General features: G+C 38.2%; 1 protein-coding gene across 2 annotated transcripts in view; it reads right to left on the bottom strand.

Moving 5' to 3' along the window:
- The window catches only part of GRID2 (glutamate ionotropic receptor delta type subunit 2), a 1,351,788-nt gene that overhangs the window by 213,003 nt on the left and 1,117,524 nt on the right, over positions 1–21,261 (bottom strand). For both annotated transcript variants that reach the window (XM_060094744.1, XM_060094753.1), the window contains one exon: positions 18,279–18,474. In XM_060094744.1, coding sequence (XP_059950727.1) covers positions 18,279–18,474 — 196 coding nt within the window. The remainder of the gene's footprint in view (positions 1–18,278; positions 18,475–21,261) is intronic.

Raw genomic sequence — 21,261 nt, 5'->3', positions numbered from 1 at the left:
GTATAAAAATGTGACTTAATTCTATTAAACTCTACACTTAAAATGATTAAGATGGTAAATTTTATGTTACATGTGTTTTACCACAATTTAAAATAAATAAATAAAAATTTAAATTTCAATCAAATGTATATATTGAATGTTAAATATGGAAACTATTATTATGATATGTTCAGATTATATCACAAATCAATTCCTTATGACATAATCTATCCTTACTTATGTTTTCTAAAACCTATTTTTCACTTTTGGATTCCAGTGTTTCATATTATTTGTAATAGAAGAAATAAAGGGAAAATTGAAATCACAGGTTATTTTCTACCAAACATAAGTATGGTTTTATATTGTATTGTATTTATTGCCCCAAAATACTATCAAGGCATTGAAATTTTGTTTTATTATTTCCCAGGCAGAGTTGGTACCACATGACAGAGCCCTAAAGGATTTTGCAAAACATTATTGATTTAAATAAGAAAAATAATAGAGTTATGGATATTTAACAAGAAAGGAGGAATTTGTAATCAGAAGCTTTTGTACCCAAGATGACAATTAATCTGAGAAACATAAAAGCAAGAAGGATAAGCTAGTAATCATGGCATTTATGCCTTAGTAGGAGAAGCGAATTCAGCAGTTGAAAAGGAGAAAATCATAGTGGAACACTGAACACATTAGTAAGAGTGAGAGGAGAGGACTCTTTCAGGATATGAAAGGACACCTAGGGGCTGGGACCCACAAGAATGCAAATGAAGCTTACATAGGCTCCTAATTTCCTACTGAGGAAAGGTGGGTTTCATAAAAAATGAAAAATTCAAAGTATGTGTTAAGGTCTACAGCTTAATTTAATGGAAACAAATATACAGGCATGAACGTCAAGTATCTTAATTAAAAATGTCTATAGAAAAACATTTCAAAAATTTTGAGCCTTCTCAGTATTTATCTTTCACCAGGAAACAAAGTTTTTTTTTTTTTTTTTTTTGTTTGTTTGTTTGTTTTTTTCTTTTTGCGGTATGTGGGCCTCTCACTGTTGTGGCCTCTCCCGTTGCGGAGCACAGGCTCTGGATGCGCAGGCCCAGCGGCCATGGCTCACGGGCCCAGCCGCTCCGCGGCATATGGGATCCTCCCAGACCGGGGCACGAACCGGTATCCCCTGCATCGGCAGGCGGACTCTTAACCACTGCGCCACCAGGGAGGCCCGAAACAAAGTTTTATAAAATTCTTATTTATATAATATTAGTAGTCTTAGGGGTAAAGAGAAAGATTGCAAACAGTGGACAGCTCAGAGGCATATTTATAAAACCATTTAGCTTTTCCCATGTTTCAAAAAGTAAATGCTGTTCTTTGAAAGTGCTGTCTGGCAAAAGAAATGCTGTCTTATGAAGTGTACACTGGGCATGTGGATTTATATTAGGACCTAACTAAACTGTTTTTGCTTGCTAGTACATCTGCTTAACTGACAGTGTAAATGCAGATGCGAGCATGGATTGGAATAGAAAAGCCTGAAGGGTTAAAGGCAGAGTAACAAAAAAAGACAAAGTGCCATCATCAATATTTTTTAAAGTGGTATAAAATTGATAAGAACAATTAAGTCAATAGAAAAAGGAGCAAAAGAAATAACTTAGCAATATATAGATGACTTACAAAAGCTAATACACATTTGAAAAAATGTTCAACCTTATGAATCAGAAAAGCGAAAATAAAAATACATTAGTTTCCACTCATCACTTTGGCAAAAATAAAAAACTAAAAGAGTAATGTAATTTAATTCTGGCAACTCAGGCAAGAAAGTGGGAAAACATAGCTCTCTCTTCTGTAGAAATTGGTACATTTTTAGAGACTACTTTGAGAGTGGTAATTAAATTTGTAAATGCACATGCTCTAACCCAGAATCCCACTTTTATGACTATATTTATTTAAAAAACATACATATATATAAATAAATGTTCATCATAGCTGCTTTTGGGAGAAAATGTACAAAACATTAAAAGTGTTTATCAAGGACAATGATTTGATAAATGATAGTAGTTCATGGAATATTTTGAAGGTTTTAAGATTACATATTGTATGTTCTAATATATATATGCTAACCTGAAAGATGTTTATGACAGAAATTGAAAAAGACAAAGGCAAGAGAACATTTCATTTTTTTAAAAGTCAAAATGGAAACCAAATAAAAAACTGCATGCATGTGTGTGCCTATGTACAGAAGAAAGTCTCGAAGATGATCAGCCTGTTATTAATGAAGGTTAACTGAGGGTAAAATTGGATGGGTGGAATGGGCTAATTTTAAATTTAGGGCAGAATTATAATTTTTACTTTTTGGCATTTTTCCAACAGAAATTTTTAAAATGTATATGCACATTCCAGTTTGGGAAGTAACTTTGAGGGTAAGAACTAAACCAAGGCAAAGGGCCATTTAAACTATTTGTTGGACAAAGAAGTTTCTGAACATAATGGAACCACCAGGAAACAAAGACGCACCTATTCATTTGTTTTCATCCTGGGGAACTATAAAGTTGGAATTCTTTTGTAGAATATTTTGGCTTGAGGACAAAGATGTGTTAAATCAGGACTGACAGCCGAGGCTCCCACTAGGGGCCTCTGCCATTTCCTGGGAGGTGCACTTTTCTCATGTGTCTTCTAAACAGTTTGAAATCAGGGTCCAAAGACTCATTGAATATTAGCTCCAGAAGAAACCTCAGAACTCATCATTCCATTTTCACAGTTTTACAGATAAGGAAGAAAACTGAGGCCCAAGGTGACTGTATCTTCTTTTCGACCCAGAAATTTATTTTCAAATATTTTTAGTAATGCTTTTCATACCTTTTTGCTCATTTAGCTAAAACTATACAATTAACAACCAATTAGCAGGTTCAGATGATATACGGCCCAGTGGATGTCTTTGATCCATAGCACAGACTGCACCTCCTATCACCTCCCTTCACTTTATCGTAGCTCTGGGCCATAGAATGCCCAGATATCTGGTAAAACATTATTTCTGAGTGTGTCTGAGAATTGGTGGACTAAGTAAAGCAGATTGTCCTCCCCAATGCGGGTGGGCACTACCTAACCTACTGAAGGCCAGAATAGAACAAAAACGTAGAGGAAGGTTGAATTCTCTCTTTTGGCCTGACTACTTGAGCCAAGACATCAGTCTGCTCCTGCCCATGGACTGGGATTTATACCATCAGCCCTCCTTAGTTCTTAGGCCTTCACACTCAGGCTGAAATTTGCATCATTGGCTTTCCTTGGTTGCCAGCTTATAGATAGAAGATCCTGGGACTTCTCGGCCTCTGTAATCTCATGAGCCAATTTCTTATAATAAATCTCATTTTATGTGTGTCTGTATTATATACACACACTACACACATATATACACACATATATATGTATGTATATAAAACATATATGGTTGGGCTTCCCTGGTGGTGCAGTCGTTGAGAGTCCGCCTGCCGATGCAGGGGACACAGGTTCGTGCCCCGGTCTGGGAAGATCCCACATGCCGTGGGGCGGCTGGGCCCGTGAGCCATGGCCACTGAGCCTGCGTGTCCGGAGCCTGTGCTCCACAACGGGAGAGGCCACAACAGTGAGAGGCTCACGTACCACAAAAAAACAAAAACAAAAACAAAACAAAAACACATACATGGCTATAGATATTTATCATTATACATAAAACTATATATAGTATATAATTATATATAGGGATATATCTTTATATCTATATCTATATATCTGTATCTATATCTATCTTATTGGTCCTATTTCTCTAGAAAACCCTAATACAAGCACCTTATATCTAACTGTAATTGCTTTTTGTCTTCTGCACGTACACTATTCTGCTCACCTCCATGCTTTTGTTTAGGCTCTCTCCTCTCTATCCTACGTCTTCCTCTCTCTCCTTTACTTAATTAAATCCTGCTTGTTCTAAGTTTGACGTTACTCCTTTTGGAAGCCTCTGTGATCTGAACAAGGCTCATCCCCCAGGCTACACTAGGTTCCCTTTCTCTATGTCCTCATAATACCCTGTATATCTCTCTGTGGGGTAGCTGCTATTCTGCATTTTACTGCCCCATCTTCACTAAACGAATCCGTCTCTGCATCCTCGGTACCTAAGATACATAGTTTCTGGTACTTATTAGCCCCTGAATAAATGTTTGTAGACTAAAGGAATGAGTGAATGAACAGATGAATTGGAATCAGATGTAACTAATTAAAAGAAGAATTGCAGCAGGTCTAGCTTTCATCATGGATTAAATCATTATATAAAAAAAGCAATTTTTAAAGTACATGCTCTGTGAATGGTGGGTTAGTAGTGTCACCTTTATATATATGACACCACTTTATTATTTTTACTTTAATTTATAGAATTATACATATATATTTTTTCTGGACATCTAGGAAAAAATCTTTATTTGTAGTTTGCTTTGTGTGCTATAAGACCTGACATATTCTAACTCAAGTTAAAATGCTTAGGACTGCCTAAGAAGTACATGGTTTTAGGTTTCTCCTTTCCTCTTTGAGAAAAGATCTAATCAAGACTAATTGATTTCAAACATCCATGAAGATTATTAGAAACAAAAATAAGTTTTAAAAAATAATATAATTAAAAAAAAAAAACCAATCCCAGGCATCAGAAATGCATTGGCAGGGTTGCTGGAAATGATCTCTATGTATTTTTCCATTCTTTCACTGGTTCTCTTCTTTCACTGTGTGATAACTGACACTGACCTAAAAACTCTGATTCCCTGAGAGCAGAAAATATGCCAGTGGGATCTGAGTTCCCAGTTGCAGGGTGAAGTGCTACAGTGAATCATATATTTATTTGAATCATTTGGCAAAAGGGCAAATGTAGCAAATGCACTGCTACCTCTAAACCCCATGGCATGACAGCTCAGGACTCTTGGAATTTTCATAGACCCAAGCTGTTTAGTATTTTGTCTTGTTTTTCCCTCAAGTTGTATTCAGTCTGATTATTCATTTCTATAATAAGGGCTTAACCCCAGTGTTAAGGTCATGCCCCTAGTCAGTATATTACCACGCTACTTACTGAAGCTCAAGTTAGCTCTTACCCTCTCTCTGTTGCTGGCTCATGAACTGTCATCTACTCTGGCATTTTTACTCAATGCCAAATGACGCTATAGCACTCTAAGAGGAAAGGGAATGGAAGAACCAGAAGAGAATATGGCCAGTGTAGTTCATGGGTTTGAAGCACATAAGACTAAAAATTATTATATGTAAAACTAAGTAGCAGTTGAAATTTGTTTTCTACTTGCAGCTTTCTTTTTCTTTTATGAACTTGGTTCTCACTTGTCAGATGCTACCTCTCCCAGAGTCCCTCAGCTATAGGAAGTAATGCCCTCAAATCTTTCGGCCCCTGGTAAGACTGCTCTTTGTCAGGACTCCACCCTGCCATTGTCACTGTGACCCTGGCAACATGCTCACCCCTCCTGTCACCTCACATTCACCAACTAGCCAATCTGTCTAGAGCCTAAAGTCCATATTGTTTCTAGATCTCTGAGTGTCCATCATCATGAAAAATCTAAGACTTCCAGGTCACTCCTCATCACGTATTGTTTGGATTCTGCACACTGCCTTGTTTTGACCAATTTTCCCATTCCTCTCCAACTGTCCAGACTCTTCCACTCTGATCTATGGAACCACCATGATCCCTATATCTAGGAAGATCATACAATTTACTGTTTTGATGGGAATAATCTTGAGAGTGGGACACCTGGCAAAGTCAGGGTTGTCCCAAACCAGGACATACAGTTACCCTGCCTATACCCTCAATCTGTTTTTCTTGTTTTTTTTTAAATTTCCTTTTACTTTCTTTTGCTAAGTGGAACCTGCTTCTCCTCTGGGGATACCACATTGCCTTTGGTCTTCTCAAGTGGTGGCTATTTTTCTCTTCTACAACAGTCATATCACTGTGGCTGGATCATGGTAGGTGTTCTCCTTGCCCCTTGAACCAATTCTGGACCCTTGTCTCTAATGTCCTCTAGCTTTGAAGCTCATGTTATCAGACTCTACTACCTGCTACTCACTCTTACTGCAGTCATCTGCTGATTCTGTCACTCCTCCAAACTTGCTTGAAGATTTTATCACTTGCCTCTCTGTCACCCTCAAATTCTAGTTCTGTGGTTATTCTTGGTGATTTGATTATTCACATAGACATTCTTTCTCAGTACTTGGCTTCTCAGTCTCTTGGCTTCTTCTTCTCCAAAGATCGTGTCTTTCCTCCCACCTCAGGCCACCCACTCTCATGTCATATCATCTCCAATGCCAGAATTCTCCTCATCATCTCAATTTCAGATGTGTCATCTCAGAACCAACTTCATGTTATTTCCAATCCCATCCTTCTGGTTCACTGACTCCAACAATGCTTCAGTCCCATCTAGACCTAAGTCCATTGCTCATGCCACCCTTTTGGTAGCCTCAATCTCCTTGTGTTATAACTGTCTTCCTATACAGCTCAGATTCCATGATTCATAACAGAGGTCATTTCTTTACATATACTCTTAACTCTCCCACCTCATTGTCTTCTACCATGCTTATCTGGCAAACACCAATTGTGATGAAGTCTGCTCTCTAGACTCCATGTTTATGCTCAGGCAGCTGAAGATAGGGAGGCTAGAGAATCCCCCACAATCATGCTGATTGGTCCCAATTTACAGTCAAGAACACTGTTGCAAAGGGGTCTTTAGTCTTGTCTGGGAGTCCCATTACATTTCACTAGTCTACTGTTCCACCCATTCTCCAGAAAAACCATTCCTACTTTCTCTTTCTTTAAATCTCCAGAATCTCTATCTTCTTACATTTTGGTGATGACCTTGGTTCCCATTTCTTTGAGTAAATACAAGCAGTCAAAAATGAACTCCCATGTGCTCCCACCACCGTATCGTCCAACCTATCTGAATGTATGTCCATATGCTCTACCCTCTTTCCTCTTACTATGGATGGATTATGTTCCTAAATCCAAATCCTCCACTTGTGCATTGGATCTCAGCAGTTACCTGTCTCTCTCCTGCATGATGAGTTTTCCCGTCTTACAATATCATCCCATCAGTATACAGACATTGTATATCCTCCTTCATAAAAACTTTCCCTGAACTTCATATCCCACTCCAGGAACCCTTCCCGTTCTTCAGCATTTCCTTTGAAGAAAACTCCTTTAAAAAGTGCCTATTCTCATAATCTCCATTGCCTCTTTCTTTGTTCTTTTTTTCTCTCCAATCTAATTTTAATTCCTTCTCCTTTCACTCTACCAGATCTGCTCTTGTCAAGGTCACCAATGACTACTGGTCACCAAATAAATCATTAATTCTTAGTCTTCATTATACTTGCTCCATGAGCATCATTTGACAGTTGTTCATTTGAGATTCCTTGAAACACTTTTTTCACTTGGCTTCTTAAAAAAACCACTCTTGTTTTTCTCCTGCCTCACTGGCTGATCATTCCCTGACTCTGTTATACCCTTTTTATCTCTCCCTCCTCTAAATACCAAATTGTCCCAGGGATAAGTTTAGCAATCTGTCTTCTCTAGATGCACACACATCTGTAGTGATATCATGGAGTCTTATGACTTTAAAAGGCAAACACTGTGCTAGTCATCCCCAAACATTTATCTCCAACTAGAACTTTCTCTTAAACATCCAACTCCTATCTGCAGCAATTCTCTTGGCATCTTTTCCTGGATAATCAAGAAGCATTTGATATTAACTATCATGCCAAAGGCAATTTTTCATTTGACTTTTAAAATCTGCTCTTACCATAGTTTTCTCAGTCTCAATAAATGGCAAATTCATTCTTCCAATTACTTAAGCCAAAGACATTGGACTCATCTTTAACTCCTCTTTTTCATAACCCACATTCAATCTTTCAGAAAATCTTGTCAGAGCTACCTTCACAATATATTCAAATTCAACCACTTCTCACCACTTCCACCATAAACACTCTGGTCTACCCACCATCATTTCTCACTTGGATGATTACAGTGTCCGCCACACTGGTCTCCCTGCTTCTAGCCCTTGCCTATTTTCTATACAGCACCTAAAATGGACCTTGAAAAAGTAAGTCAGATCATGTCACTCTTCTGTCCTCAACCCTTCCTTGGCTTCCAATCTCAGAATAAAAGCCAAAGTCATTTAAATGGCTTCAAAATATTATAATGCTGATTTTCAACCTTTATTTTGAATCAGAATCACCTGAAATAGAACAAAAAATTTCACAATCTGCATGGAAACACAAAACATGCTGAATAGCCAAAACAATCTTGAGAAAGAAAAATGGAGCTGGAGGACTGAGGCTGCCTGACTTCGGACTACACTACAAAGCTACAGTAATCAAGACAATATGGCACTGGCACAAAAACAGAAATATAGATCAATGGAACAGGACAGAAAGCCCAGAGATAAACCCACACACATATGGTCACCTTATTTTGGATAAAGAGGCAAGAATACACAATGGAGAAAAGACAGCCTCTTCAATAAGTGGTGCTGAGAAAACTGGACAGCCACATGTAAAAGAATGAAATTAGAACACTCCCTAACACCATACACAAAAATAAACTTAAAATGGATTAAAGACCTAAATGTAAGGCCAGACACTATAAAACTCTTAGAGGAAAACATAGGCAGAACACTCTGTGACATAAATCACAGAAAGATCCTTTTTGACCCACCTCCTAGAGGAATGGAAATAAAAACAAAAATGAACAAACGGGACCTAATGAAACTTAAAAGCTCTTGCACAGTAAAGGAAACTATAAACAAGATGAAAAGACAACCCTCAGAATGGGAGAAAATATTTGCAAATGAAGCAACTGACAAAGGATTAACCTCCAAAATTTACAAGCAGCTCATGTAGCTCAATATCAAAAAACAAACAACCCAATCTAAAAATGGGCAGAAGACCTAAATAGACATTTCTCCAAAGAAGATATACAGATTGCCAACAAACACATGAAAAGATGCTCAACATCACTAATCATCAGAGAAATGCAAATCAAAAGTATAATGAGGTATCACTTCACATCAGTCAGAATAGCCATCATCAAAAAATCTACAAACAATAAATGCTGGAAAGGGTGTGGAGAAAAGGGAACCCTCTTGCACTTTTGGTGGGAATGTAAATTGATACAGCCACTATGGAGAACAGTATGGAGGTTCCTTAAAAAACTAAAAATAGAACTACCATACGATCCAGCAATCCCACTACTGGGCATATACCCTGAGAAAACCATAATTCAAGAAGAGAGTCATGTACCACAATGTTCATTTTAGCTCTATTTACAATAGCCAGGATATGGAAGCAACCTAAGTGTCCATCGACAGATGAATGGATAAAGAAGATGTGGCACATATATACAATGGAATATTACTCAGCCATAAAAAGAAACAAAATTGAGTTATTCGTAGTGAGGTGGATGGACCTAGAGTCTGTCATACAGAGTGAAATAAGTCAGAAAGAGAAAAACAAATACCGTATGCTAACACATATACATGGAATCTCAAAAAAAAAAAAAGGTTCTGAAGAACCTAGGGGCAGGACAGGAATAAAGATGCAGACATAGAGAATGGACTTGAGGACATGGGGAGGGGGAAGGGTAAGCTGGGACGAAGTGAGAGAGTGGCATGGACATATATACACTACCAAATGTAAAATAGATAGCTAGTGGGAAGTAGCCACATAGCACAGGGAGATCAGCTCAGTGCTTTCTGACCACCTAGAGGGGTGAGAGGGAGACATAAGAGGGAGGAGATATGGGGATATACGTATATGTATAGCTGATTCACTTTGTTATAAAGCAGAAACTAACACACCATTGTAAAGCAATTATACTCCAATAAAGATGTTAAAAAAAAAGTATCACCTGAAATGATCTAAGATATTCAGATGCCTTCCATTCCCCAATTAAGATTACAATGGGTTAAAAGGGTCAAAAGATACAAACTTCCAGTTATAAAATAAGTAAGTCATGGGGATGTAATATACAGCATGGTGACCATAGTTAATAATACTGTATTGCATATTTGAAAGTTGTTAAGAGAATAAACCTTAAAAATTCTCATCACAAAAAAACCAAATCTGTAACTATGTTTATGGATATGAAGTAGACTTACTGTGGTGATCATTTTGCAATGTATACAAACATGGAATCATTATGTTGTACACCTGGAACTAAGATAATGTTATATGTCAATTATAGCTTAAAAAAAGATACAATTGGTTGGACATTTAGGTTGTTTCCATGTCTTGGCTATTGTAAACAGCACTGCAATGAACATTGGGGTGTATGTATCCTTTCAAACCATGTTTTTCACTGGATATATGCCTAGGCGTGGGATTGCTGGATCATGTGGTAGCTGTATTTTTATTTTCTTAAGGAACCTCCATACTGTTCTCCATAGCAGCTGTACTACTTTGACAGATGAATGGATAAAGAAGATGTGGTACATATATACAATGGAATATTACTTAGCCATTAAAAAGAATGAAAGAATGCCATTTGCAGCAACACAGATGGACTTGGAGATTATCATGCTAAGTGAACTAAGTCAGACAGGGAAAGACAAGTATCATATGATATAGCTTATATGTGGAATCTAAAAAAAATATACAAATGAACTTACTTTCAAAACAGAAACAGACTCACTGACTTAGAGAATGAATTCATGGTTACCAGGAGGGAAGGGTTGCGGGGAGGAAAAGACTGGGAGTTTGGGATTGACATGTACACGCTGCTGTATTTAAAACAGAAAACCAACAAGGACATACTGTATAGCACAGGGAACTGTGCTCAAATACTCTTTAACAACCTAATTGTGAAAAGAATTTGAAAAAGAATGGATGCATGTATATGTATAACTGAGTCACTTTGCTGTACACCTGAATCTAACACAACATTGTTAATCAACTATACTCCAATATAAAATAAAAATTTAAAAATGATATGATTGGAATTTTAGTGGGATCGAAGCATCCACATTTTTTTTTTTTTTTTTTTTTTTTTTCAGTACGCCGGCCTCTCACTGTTGTGGCCTCTCCCGTTGCGGAGCACAGGCTCCGGACGCGCAGGCTCAGCAGCCATGGCTCACGGGCCCAGCCGCTCCACGGCATGTGGGATCTTCCCGGACTGGGTCACGAACCCGTGTCCGCTGCATCGGCAGGAGGACTCCCAACCACTGCGCCACCAGGGAAGCCCCACGTCGGTCTTTTTGACACTCCTCTCCATCATGTCAAACTAGCTTCTGCCTCGGGAATTTTGCAATGTTCCTTCTGCTGAAGTACTTGCCATCCTCCTTTTCTCCCCACTATCTTCATGGCTCATAAACTGTCCTCTTTCACTTTCTCAGAGATGTCTTCTGAGACCACCCACTATGTGAGGGCAACATCCCTCTTCTTGCTTCTGCTCCCTTTCATTCTCAGTCTTCCAGTTTTTCCTTACAGCACATATTTATGTGCTTGTCTATTGTTTTCTCTCCACTACAGTATAATCTCCATTCGGGCAGGGACTTTGCTTATTTTGGTGTGCCTCCCAGTGCCTAGAAGAGTTCCTGGTAAATAATAGGTGCTCAATGAATATGTGTTGAATGAGGAAGTAAAACAACAGGTTCAATCCACCCAGTTTTTCAGCCAGAGATGGATACATTGGGTAGTCTTACTTCACCATTGAATAGTGTCTTGAATTTTTCTTTCTGCTCCAGTCCTGTAAAATCCTTAATATTGGCCCATGTGATATGATCAGTCTTTTGTTTTGGCTTTCATTTCAACACTCCAGTTTTCCAGCTAAGATTAAAACTGGGTCCTGAAGCCCAGTGGCTTGGCTGGAGCCTTGATGCCCCACCTGTACCTTGTCAAGTCCTCTTACCCCATAGTGCTCTGGGACTTAAGCAAACAACCTTACAGATTAATGTTATCTTTCTGATTGAATATGGCTGCTGCCAGCACTGCTACCCACTTCCTGTTGCCATAGCATCCATCAGAGTTTATATCCCCTTTGAAATATATAGTCTGAAGTATTATGTAGTTATCACTGGGATCCTTTGGCTAGGACAGGAGTTATACTACCAATACTGACTTTCTTCTCTTCCCTAGTAGTCTTTATTGCTGAGGTTTTAGAATAATTTGTCATTCACCCCCTGAGACATAACAGGCTATCAGGGAATGAACACTGCCCTCTTATTAATCAGGAACTTTTCTATTTCAGTGCTACACAGAGATCCTTTATTCCTGGTCAGATGCTTACCTGTGATGTAGAAGTTTCTCTATCGATTCTTAAAAATTACCTGTCTTGTGTTCCAGTCTCTCCCAAATAATCTGATAGACTAAATTCCATTAATGTGTTAATGCTAATAGTTACTTAAAATCATAGTCTTCCAAGATGTATTTGGGTTTTAACAGGGATGGTTTTCCATTGCTGTAGTTTCGGAATGTTGCCGAGTCACCATCGTGGCCTCCTAACTGATTTCCAGCTACCACACTGTCATCTCCAGTTTTTCTCAATACAGCAGCCATATGATTTGCCAAAGTATGAGTTAGATCATGTTACGTACTCTCTGTTCAAAACACTCCTAAGTTTCGGGGCTTCCCTGGTGGCGCAGTGGTTGAGAGTCTGCCTGCTGATGCAGGGGACACGGGTTTGTGCCCTGGTCCGAGAGGATTCCACATGCCGCGGAGAGGTTGGGCCCATGAGCCATGGCCACTGAGCCTGTGCATCCGGAGCCTGTGCATCCGGAGCCTGTGCTCCACAATGGGAGAGGCTGCAACAGTGAGAGGCCCGCGTACCGCAAAAACAAACAAACAAACAAAACGCACTCCTAAGTTTCAAATCTCACACAGAGTAAAAGCCCACTTAGAATGCCCTATATGGCCCTGTATGAGCACTTCTCAGACTTTAGCATGTATATGAATCACCTGGGAATCTTGTTAGAATGAGATTCCCATCCACAAGGGCGCAGGTGGGGCCTAAGAGTCTGCATTTCTAACAAGCTCTCAGGTGATGCTGATGCTGCTAGTTCACAGGACTAACTGCGAGTAACAAGACCGTATATGATATGTTTCCTCCCTACCATCTGGCCCTCTACCACTCTGACATTGCTGCACTCCTGATACACCCTTTATTTCTAGAGCTATCCTAGCCCCCTTCATAGTCTTAGAACATCCAGGCATGTTCCCACCTCAGGGCCTTTGCACTAGCTGACCCTCTGCCTGGAAACACTTCACCCAGATACACACCTCTCTCTCTCCAAAGCTTCTTAGTGAAGCTTTCCCTGGCCATCTGATCTAACAAGGCAGACCATCTCCGTTTCCATGTCCCTCTTCTTTTCTCTCCAACTCTGTTTTACTCCTTAACTCTTCTCACTGCTGAAATACAGCATATTTATCTTATTTACTGTCTGCCCCCTCCACTAGAATGTAAACTCCATGAGGCATTTTTTTTTCATTATGTTCACTCCAGTGATCAAAACACTGGCTGTTTTGATCAATAAATAATTGTTGAATGAATTCATTAAAGAACTCAGTTAGGGCTTCCCTGGTGGCGCAGTGGTTGAGAGTCTGCCTGCCGATGCAGGGGACAAGGGTTTGTGTCCCGGTCTGGAAGGATCCCACGTGCCGCGGAGTGGCTGGGCCCGTGAGCCATGGCCGCTGAGCCTGCGCGTCCGGAGCCTGTGCTCCGCAACGGGAGAGGCCACAGCAGTGAGAGGCCCGCGTACCACACACAAAAAAGAAAAATAACTGTTATATTTTTCAAATCACATTTTTTCCTACTTATGCAAAACGTCCTAGGAAGAGGAAGGCAGAAACATTTCTTCTAGTTTAATTAGGCTAGTGTGGTACAGGCAAAATGTCTCCCAAGAAGAGCAGATCAGAACTCATTTACCTAATCCTCATTTGTACAGGTTTCTTTGGTATGAGCAGAACAAAGACGTTAGAAGCAACCAGGACCTACCTTCAAGTAAGAGAAACTTAAAGAGGCTGGCAGCACAATTAGAAACAAGCACAACCTGAGGCATTAATGGGATCTATTCAAAATTACACCTAGATTGGGAGTATTGTTTTCACAGGGATGCAGTCTTTGCTGGAAGGGAATTACTATATATATGAATTCCTGTCAAAGGTAGAAGTTTGGTCTTTTGCGGAATATTGACCTAGAAGACCTCAGAGGTCTTTTCTGCCTGCACAAATTAGAAATCAGTGACAGAGAACAGGAAGCTGCTGTGTGAGATGTGTGTGCAAGACCGGTTACTTGAGGAAGAGCCCATCAGCCACATTCCATGTCTTGTAGTTCTCAATCTCATGAACTCCAGTGAGCTTTAGCAGGTGAGAGGCTATTGTTTGTTGGTTGGTTGGTTCTGTGTTTTAATAAAAACTGGCTAAGACCTTGAAAACTGAACCAAGATACATTTTATTATAACTACCTAGTCTCTGTCTAATCAGTGTTCAGCTGTCTCTGATATTGGTTGGAAGAAATATATACAATCAGCAAATTTCACTTTGACATTTTCCATTATAAATTAATAAAAACATTCTTCACTACTCCTCTAGTAAATACAAAAACTGAGTACATGGGGTGTAATAAATACTTGGGGCCTTGATGTGTAGTTTTAAAATCATAAGCCCTCTTTATCAGCAGACTATCAGGGAACAGAAATTGCTCTCTACTTCTTTTATTGCATTATCTTTTTTATTATGTCATGATTTTAGGTTAACCTTAGGAAATACCAAATAATAATGCTTTGTAATAACAAATCACACATACATTCTTTCATATAAACTTCAGGATCATCTTAAGAGTTTATTATTCTAATCGAACTATTTATTGATGCTTTTACATATATATATTTAATAATGAGAAAAACCGTAAGAGGTAGAAATTATCAATATGATGATAAAAATTCTGAGCCTCAGAGATTTTAAGTAACTAGTCACATTTACACATTTTACTTAAAAATATGAACTGGATATGCACCTAGGTTGTATGCCTACAAAGCCCAGGCTTTTAATTCTCATACTGTGATAATTTTATAGCTGAGTAGAGTGAGCCTTAGAGAAATCAAGTGATTTGCCCAACGTTATACAGCTGAGAACTGGAAGAACCAAGAAAGAAAACCAGATAGTTTTTTCTAAAACCAGAGTTCTTTCTACTCTTCCTAATAGCTTTTTTTTTTTTAATGTATGACATTTAACAACAGCATAAGAAACACTAGCCCAAGTTGAAAGGTGATGGAATGGCTACATATTTAAATAAAAAGAAACATGGGGCTTCCCTGGTGGTGCAGTGGTTGAGAATCTGCCTGCCGATGCAGGGGACATGGGTTGTGCCCCGGTATGGGAAGATCCCACATGCCGTGGAGCAGCTGGGCCCGTGAGCCATGGCTGCTGAGCCTGCGTGTCCAGAGCCTGTGCTCCACAATGGGAGAGGCCGGCGTACCGCAAAAAAAAAAAAAATAATAAATAAAAGAATAAAGAAACATGAAAGCCTAAAGAGTAACTAAATTTCTCAGCATATGCTGCAAGACTGTCAATAACTGAGTCTAAAACAATTTTATTTCATAGAATCTCAGGAATTTTCTCAGTGTGAATATTTACAGTTTACTTTTACATTTACACATGGGTCAAATTAAATTCCATATGGCCAAATAACTTAAATTAAAAAAAAAACCCAGAAAATGTAGGAAACTGTATGTACATACTTAAAAGTTAAGAGGTTTTCTTAAAGAACACTTAGAAGACCTTAGAAGATATATATGTATATCTTACATACATGACTGCTTAAAGCTTCTATGTAGCAACTGATGTCCTATATCTCTATGATTTATATATTATATTGAAAATACCAGGGTGTAGGAAGTGTAACCAGTTTGTATTAATACCAGGAATGAAGGGTAATGGTGTGTGTGTGTGTGTGTGTGTGTGTGTGTGTGTGTGTGTGTAAGAACATGGGAACAAAAAATAAAACGAGGTCTTATTTACTTGACTGGCTACTTCAGAAAGTTACAAGTTTCTTATGGTCTCACTATTTCTATTCTTTGCATACTCTTACCCAATTCCCATATATCAGTTACAGTGATCTTGACAGATAAAAATGAATCATAACATTTCCCTATTCCAGCAGCATTTTTTGCCATTCAAATAAAATCCAAGTTCTTAATAATGGGCAAGGTCCTACTTGATCTATCCCCTGCATACTAAACTCATTCCACATTTTTGCATTCAATAGTCTCCAGTTCATGCTGATTTTAAACTGGTTTCTTGAATGGACCTCCAGACCTTAGCTTATACTAAGCATTGCCTGGATGCTCTGTCACCCTCTCTTCTACATGATCAGGCAGATCATAGATAATATCGTATGTCCTCTGGAACTTACCTGATCACTGTTTCTCAAATAGATTTCCTTCTTAATTTCTACAATAGCACCCTATTTGTCTTTTTGATAGCATTTGTCACAATTTAAGTCATTTTGTTTGATCCTATATTATAGTTTCCTTTTCTCTCTCTCCCACCAGACCCTGTATTTCATGAATCCAGTGGTCATTCCTCTGTGATTGAGTTTACCTCCAGTTCCTACCTCAGTGCCTGGTACATAACTGTTACTTAGCAAATATTGGATGAATGAATGAATAAATAATGAATTGGTGAATATATATGTTTAAAAGTTATTTTTATTCTGAATCTGTATGTCTGGAGAAAAGAAAATGAATTTTCTCTGGAATGTTATGGTATAGAAAAAAGCTGTAAAGTGTGAGGAGCTTTGGATCTAAAATGGATAGAAATACAAATTGTGAACTTCAATTTATCCTTATACGCAAGAAAGCAAAACTGTTTTTAACAGTAGACAATATGAAGGAAAATAACTCTTCCCAAAACCATTATTCTAAGGCTTAAATTCATTCACATACAATGAGTACCTAGTAAATCCTAAAACCTATCCTCCCTTCTCCCCCAGACAACATACAGTACAGGTCCATTCACCTGCCCAATCTCACCTGCCCCCCACTCCATGCCCCCAGTAACTGGAGGGCACTGTGTTTAATTTCTAAAAGCCAATGGGCCTCTGGACAAAGACAAGAGGATCAATACCTGGGCCCTGGGAAACTGGGATTAATATAATGAGGATGAAGGAGTTAGAGGCCATTGCTAACATTTCAAGGACATTCTCTTATTTAAAAGCATCATTAGTACTTGCAAAGAGGTTTATGTCACCATTATCAGTTTTTAAATAATGATATCAATGTAGAGACTGAAAAAATTACCAGGGTGATGCTAGGGAACCATCGCAATAGCAACAGCAGATAAAGGAAAACATATGAAAAGGCACAGAATAGTGCTAGATCCTGTGGCAGAATAACTTTTATCGTCATCAAAACATTCTCCAACATGGTATTATTGAGTTTGCCTTTTGAACAGGGAACTCAGACTTGGAGTCCAAATTATTCTGCTGTGAAACGTTACATAAAAAAAGTATATACCATCATTGATGCTGCTATTAGACATTCATTCATTCATTCAGTCGTCCCATAGTTACTTATTGAATGCCAACCCTTAGGATTTTCACTCTAATAGCCACTGGGATAATTTCAAGCAAAAATCATTCAGTTCTCTCATGGAGGTTGATGGGGTCTGAGGAAGAAAGAATTACTTCTGTGTAGAAGTTTATAAACCACGGCCCAGAATAAAAAGTAGCTTCATGTTTTTTACACAAAGGACTGCTTTCTAAGTTGTTGTTTTTTTTTAAATAACTTCTAAATGATGGTTTTATAAAAATAAGATATAAATAAAGATTTTCACTTTTGGAAACAGAAACAGACTTTCATAGAAACCTTATTTGTGGAGAAGATTAACTGTTACTCACAGAGAGCTTCACATAATCATAACATAAACTTTTCATCGAAAACAAATGCAGTGTAGAAAATACCCTGAATCATTTGAAAAAACTGGATAAGCTGAATGATATTTGGAATGGGATTTGTCAAAATCTTTTCAAGTCTTCATGTGCATATGTCCTTGACCCTGTTCTGAACAAAATACCAGCTCATGTTTTCTAGCTTTGGAATTCCATTGGAAAAGGATCCTTTAGACACACCACAGAAATCTGTCAATTCCCTCTACTGGTACAGCGAGTTACCTCAAAATCTTCTTAAATCAATAAAAGGTATAATTTAACTGAAAACTCTATGTCAAAGTTAAAATTTTAAAAAGGAAGTAAACCAAACTCAGCCTAGCAATTCCAATATGGGGGAGAAAATGGTAAACTATGAATGAAGAACTATGGCCAGTACCTTTTGAATGCCTGCTTGGGACTCCAGAACGTTATTCTCTGATCCATTGCTTCGGTTGATCATCCGCCACATTTGGGAATACATGCTGTCCCTCTCAAAAGGATTCATTCCCTTCATGCGAACATGTTCATATACCGCAGAGTCCAGGACTGTGCCATAAGGGATATCTGTTTGCTTGGAAAGGTCCTGGAGAGACCTTGATTATTGGGAGAGCAGAGAGACACAAGAAAGAGTACTGAATATTTTCAAGTGGAAATAAAGTTAAAAGAAGCAAAAAGTAATATATGTAAATACAAATGTCAAATTGCTTTTCTTATTTTGTTGTTTCTTAATATTAAGATGTAATATATAAGGAGAATTGCTTTAACAGTGTATGGCACTTACATAGATCACGAGAAGACAAAAATCATTACTGAAGGAAAGGTGGAATTTCTAGTGATAGGGCAATGCTATTTTTGTTTTCACTGTGAAAAAAAATCTAGCAATTCCGTCAAAGACAAATTAAATTACATTGCTAGACAGTCATATAATCATTTAGGTTTTTAAAAATGTCAATACATTACAAGCCTTAAACCTATGTTCTTTTAGGTGGCAAGGCTTAAATATTTTTATAAAATAATTACGTTTTGTATAAACAACATGTTTAAGTAGATGTATACTTAAAAATTAGTATTTGTAATAGTCATTACTTATTGAGTGGCTACTACATACATGCTAGGCAGTTGGCACACAGTATCCTTACAGCAATGCCTCATGCTCAGAACTACTTCACCCATTTTATAGGCAAGAAAACTTAAGTAGAGGGAATAAAGGACTAGCTCAGTGTGGGATAGAGATAGAATTCAAATGTAGATCTGACCAGCTCCCAAAACGATATTATTTCTACTGCAAGATGCTGACTCTTCTCTGTATTTATTTTGCTAGATTTGCTTTAAGTGGCTGTGTGTGTTTGTGTGTGTGTGTGTGTGTGTGTGTGTGTGTGTGTGTGAGAGAGAGAGAGAGAGAGAGAGAGATTTCTATATGTATTCAAATAGAATAAATTTCATGCTTTTGGATAGCTGAATATGTTTTCAGCTTTCTCTTTTACAGAATAATGCTCCAGGATTTCCAAATCAATCTTTGAGTTACAGATTGTATCTACTTGTCCCAGGTTATTCGTCTCTAAATTGATGGTCGATGTCCTTATATTTGAGTTTCTGAGCCACTCTATATTTTCTAACTTGGAGAACCAATTACCACTTCACTGGAACTCATTGAATTTGTGTAGGTGTCCAACCCTAATGACTGACATTTAAGAACAAATATGTGTCTTTGGAATACTGTCCAAAATTAGATGCTGGCACGCTTCAAACTCACTAACCTCTGAGAATGGGAGCAGATGCTTTGAAGCACTATAGTATATATTGAACAAGAACAAATACCCACAGCCCTCCACAATCACGGGCCATGAATGTCATGTTACGTTTACCTCTGACCTTTTGGTCTGTTTCTAGATGGCGTTTGCTCATGATTTCCTGGGGGTCTTTGCAACTAACACTAACATTGGGCAAGACTATTGGGAATACTCTTGCAGGTCACTGTTTCCATCATGTGCAAAACTGTGTGGCAAACAATACATTATGGGTCGTGTTTGTTAGAGGAATATTTGCGACAATTTCTAATGATAACTTTCAGCAAAATTTAATCTGCATTTTCTTGAGTTTTATGTTGTCAGTGTGTATCATGTACTCTATGGAAAAGAGTGAGATCATGGTAATTCCTTTTTGCTCTACACTTCTGCTGCATAAAATGATGCACTTAAAAATTACTATTTGAAGGGAAGAATTTCCTGGAATATCCTACAACTATTGAGCTAATTCTACCATTTGTAAAAGCTAAAGTGAAAGCATAAATAAATAGTGAGGGGGGCTTCCCTGGTCAGGCAGTGGTGAAGAATCCACCTGCCAATGCAGGGGACATGGGTTCGATCCCTGGTCCTAGAAGATCCCACATGCCACGGAGCAACTAAGCCCGTGCACCACAACTACTGAGCCTCTGTTCTAGAGACCGCGAGCCACAACTGCTGAAGCCGGCGCACCTAGAGCCCGTGCTCCACAACAAGAGAAGCCACCGCAATGAGAAGCCTGTGCATTGCAATGAAGAGTAGCCCCTGCTCTCAGCAACTAGAGAGAGCCCGTGTACAGCAACAAAGACCCAAACACAGCCAAAAATAAATAAATAAACAAAAATAAATAAATAAGTTTAAAAAAATAATGAGGGCAGAAGCAGGAATAAAAGTGAGCTACAGGTAGCTAGGGTGCAACTTAATACCAGAGTGACAGGGCATTTGGTAGGAACATACCATAATTATCTTGGTAATAGTATAGCAATAAGAATTTTGTTTCAAACGAACAAGTTACTTCTTATTTACTAATGTTTCCAGCAGTAGGAGTAAAACTATATTCAAAACATTAACATTTTAACATATTTCCCACTGTTTAGCGATGATCTAAACTGGTTACAGGGGGAAGAAATGAAACTTATCAATACAGGTTACGATAGCATGATTCATTCACTCAATATCTATAAATACAAGGGCAAGTTTAGGTAGATGTACAGAGCTTGCACTTTCTAGGACCTAAAGGTGTATGGCTAGAGAAGGTCATGTTAGGATTCATCAGAAACCCTCCCATGATAGGATTGGCTCCTTGCTGACTAGTAGTTCTGGCAATCAATCTTGATGATAACTTTCAGAAGTTTTCCACTTAGTGAGATCATAGTGTAGGGGTGAACAATGTTTATGCCTATATCTAAGTATATAACTGGTTTGCTCAAATAGTCATACTAGTAAAATACTGCTAAATAAATTAATACTCCTTCTTAGCCTTCTGTGAAAAGTAAATTGAAATCATGTGTTGGGATCTTTAATATAATCAAGTTTCTGTGCCATAGTATCACCTTAAATATTAGCTTTGAACTTGAATGTAGAATTATAATACAAACG

The sequence above is a fragment of the Mesoplodon densirostris genome, chromosome 1 (genome assembly GCF_025265405.1).
Source record: "Mesoplodon densirostris isolate mMesDen1 chromosome 1, mMesDen1 primary haplotype, whole genome shotgun sequence".
Classification (NCBI taxonomy): domain Eukaryota; kingdom Metazoa; phylum Chordata; class Mammalia; order Artiodactyla; family Ziphiidae; genus Mesoplodon; species Mesoplodon densirostris.
Note: the sequence above shows the minus strand (reverse complement) of the source record. Positions and strands in the feature narration are given on the sequence as shown.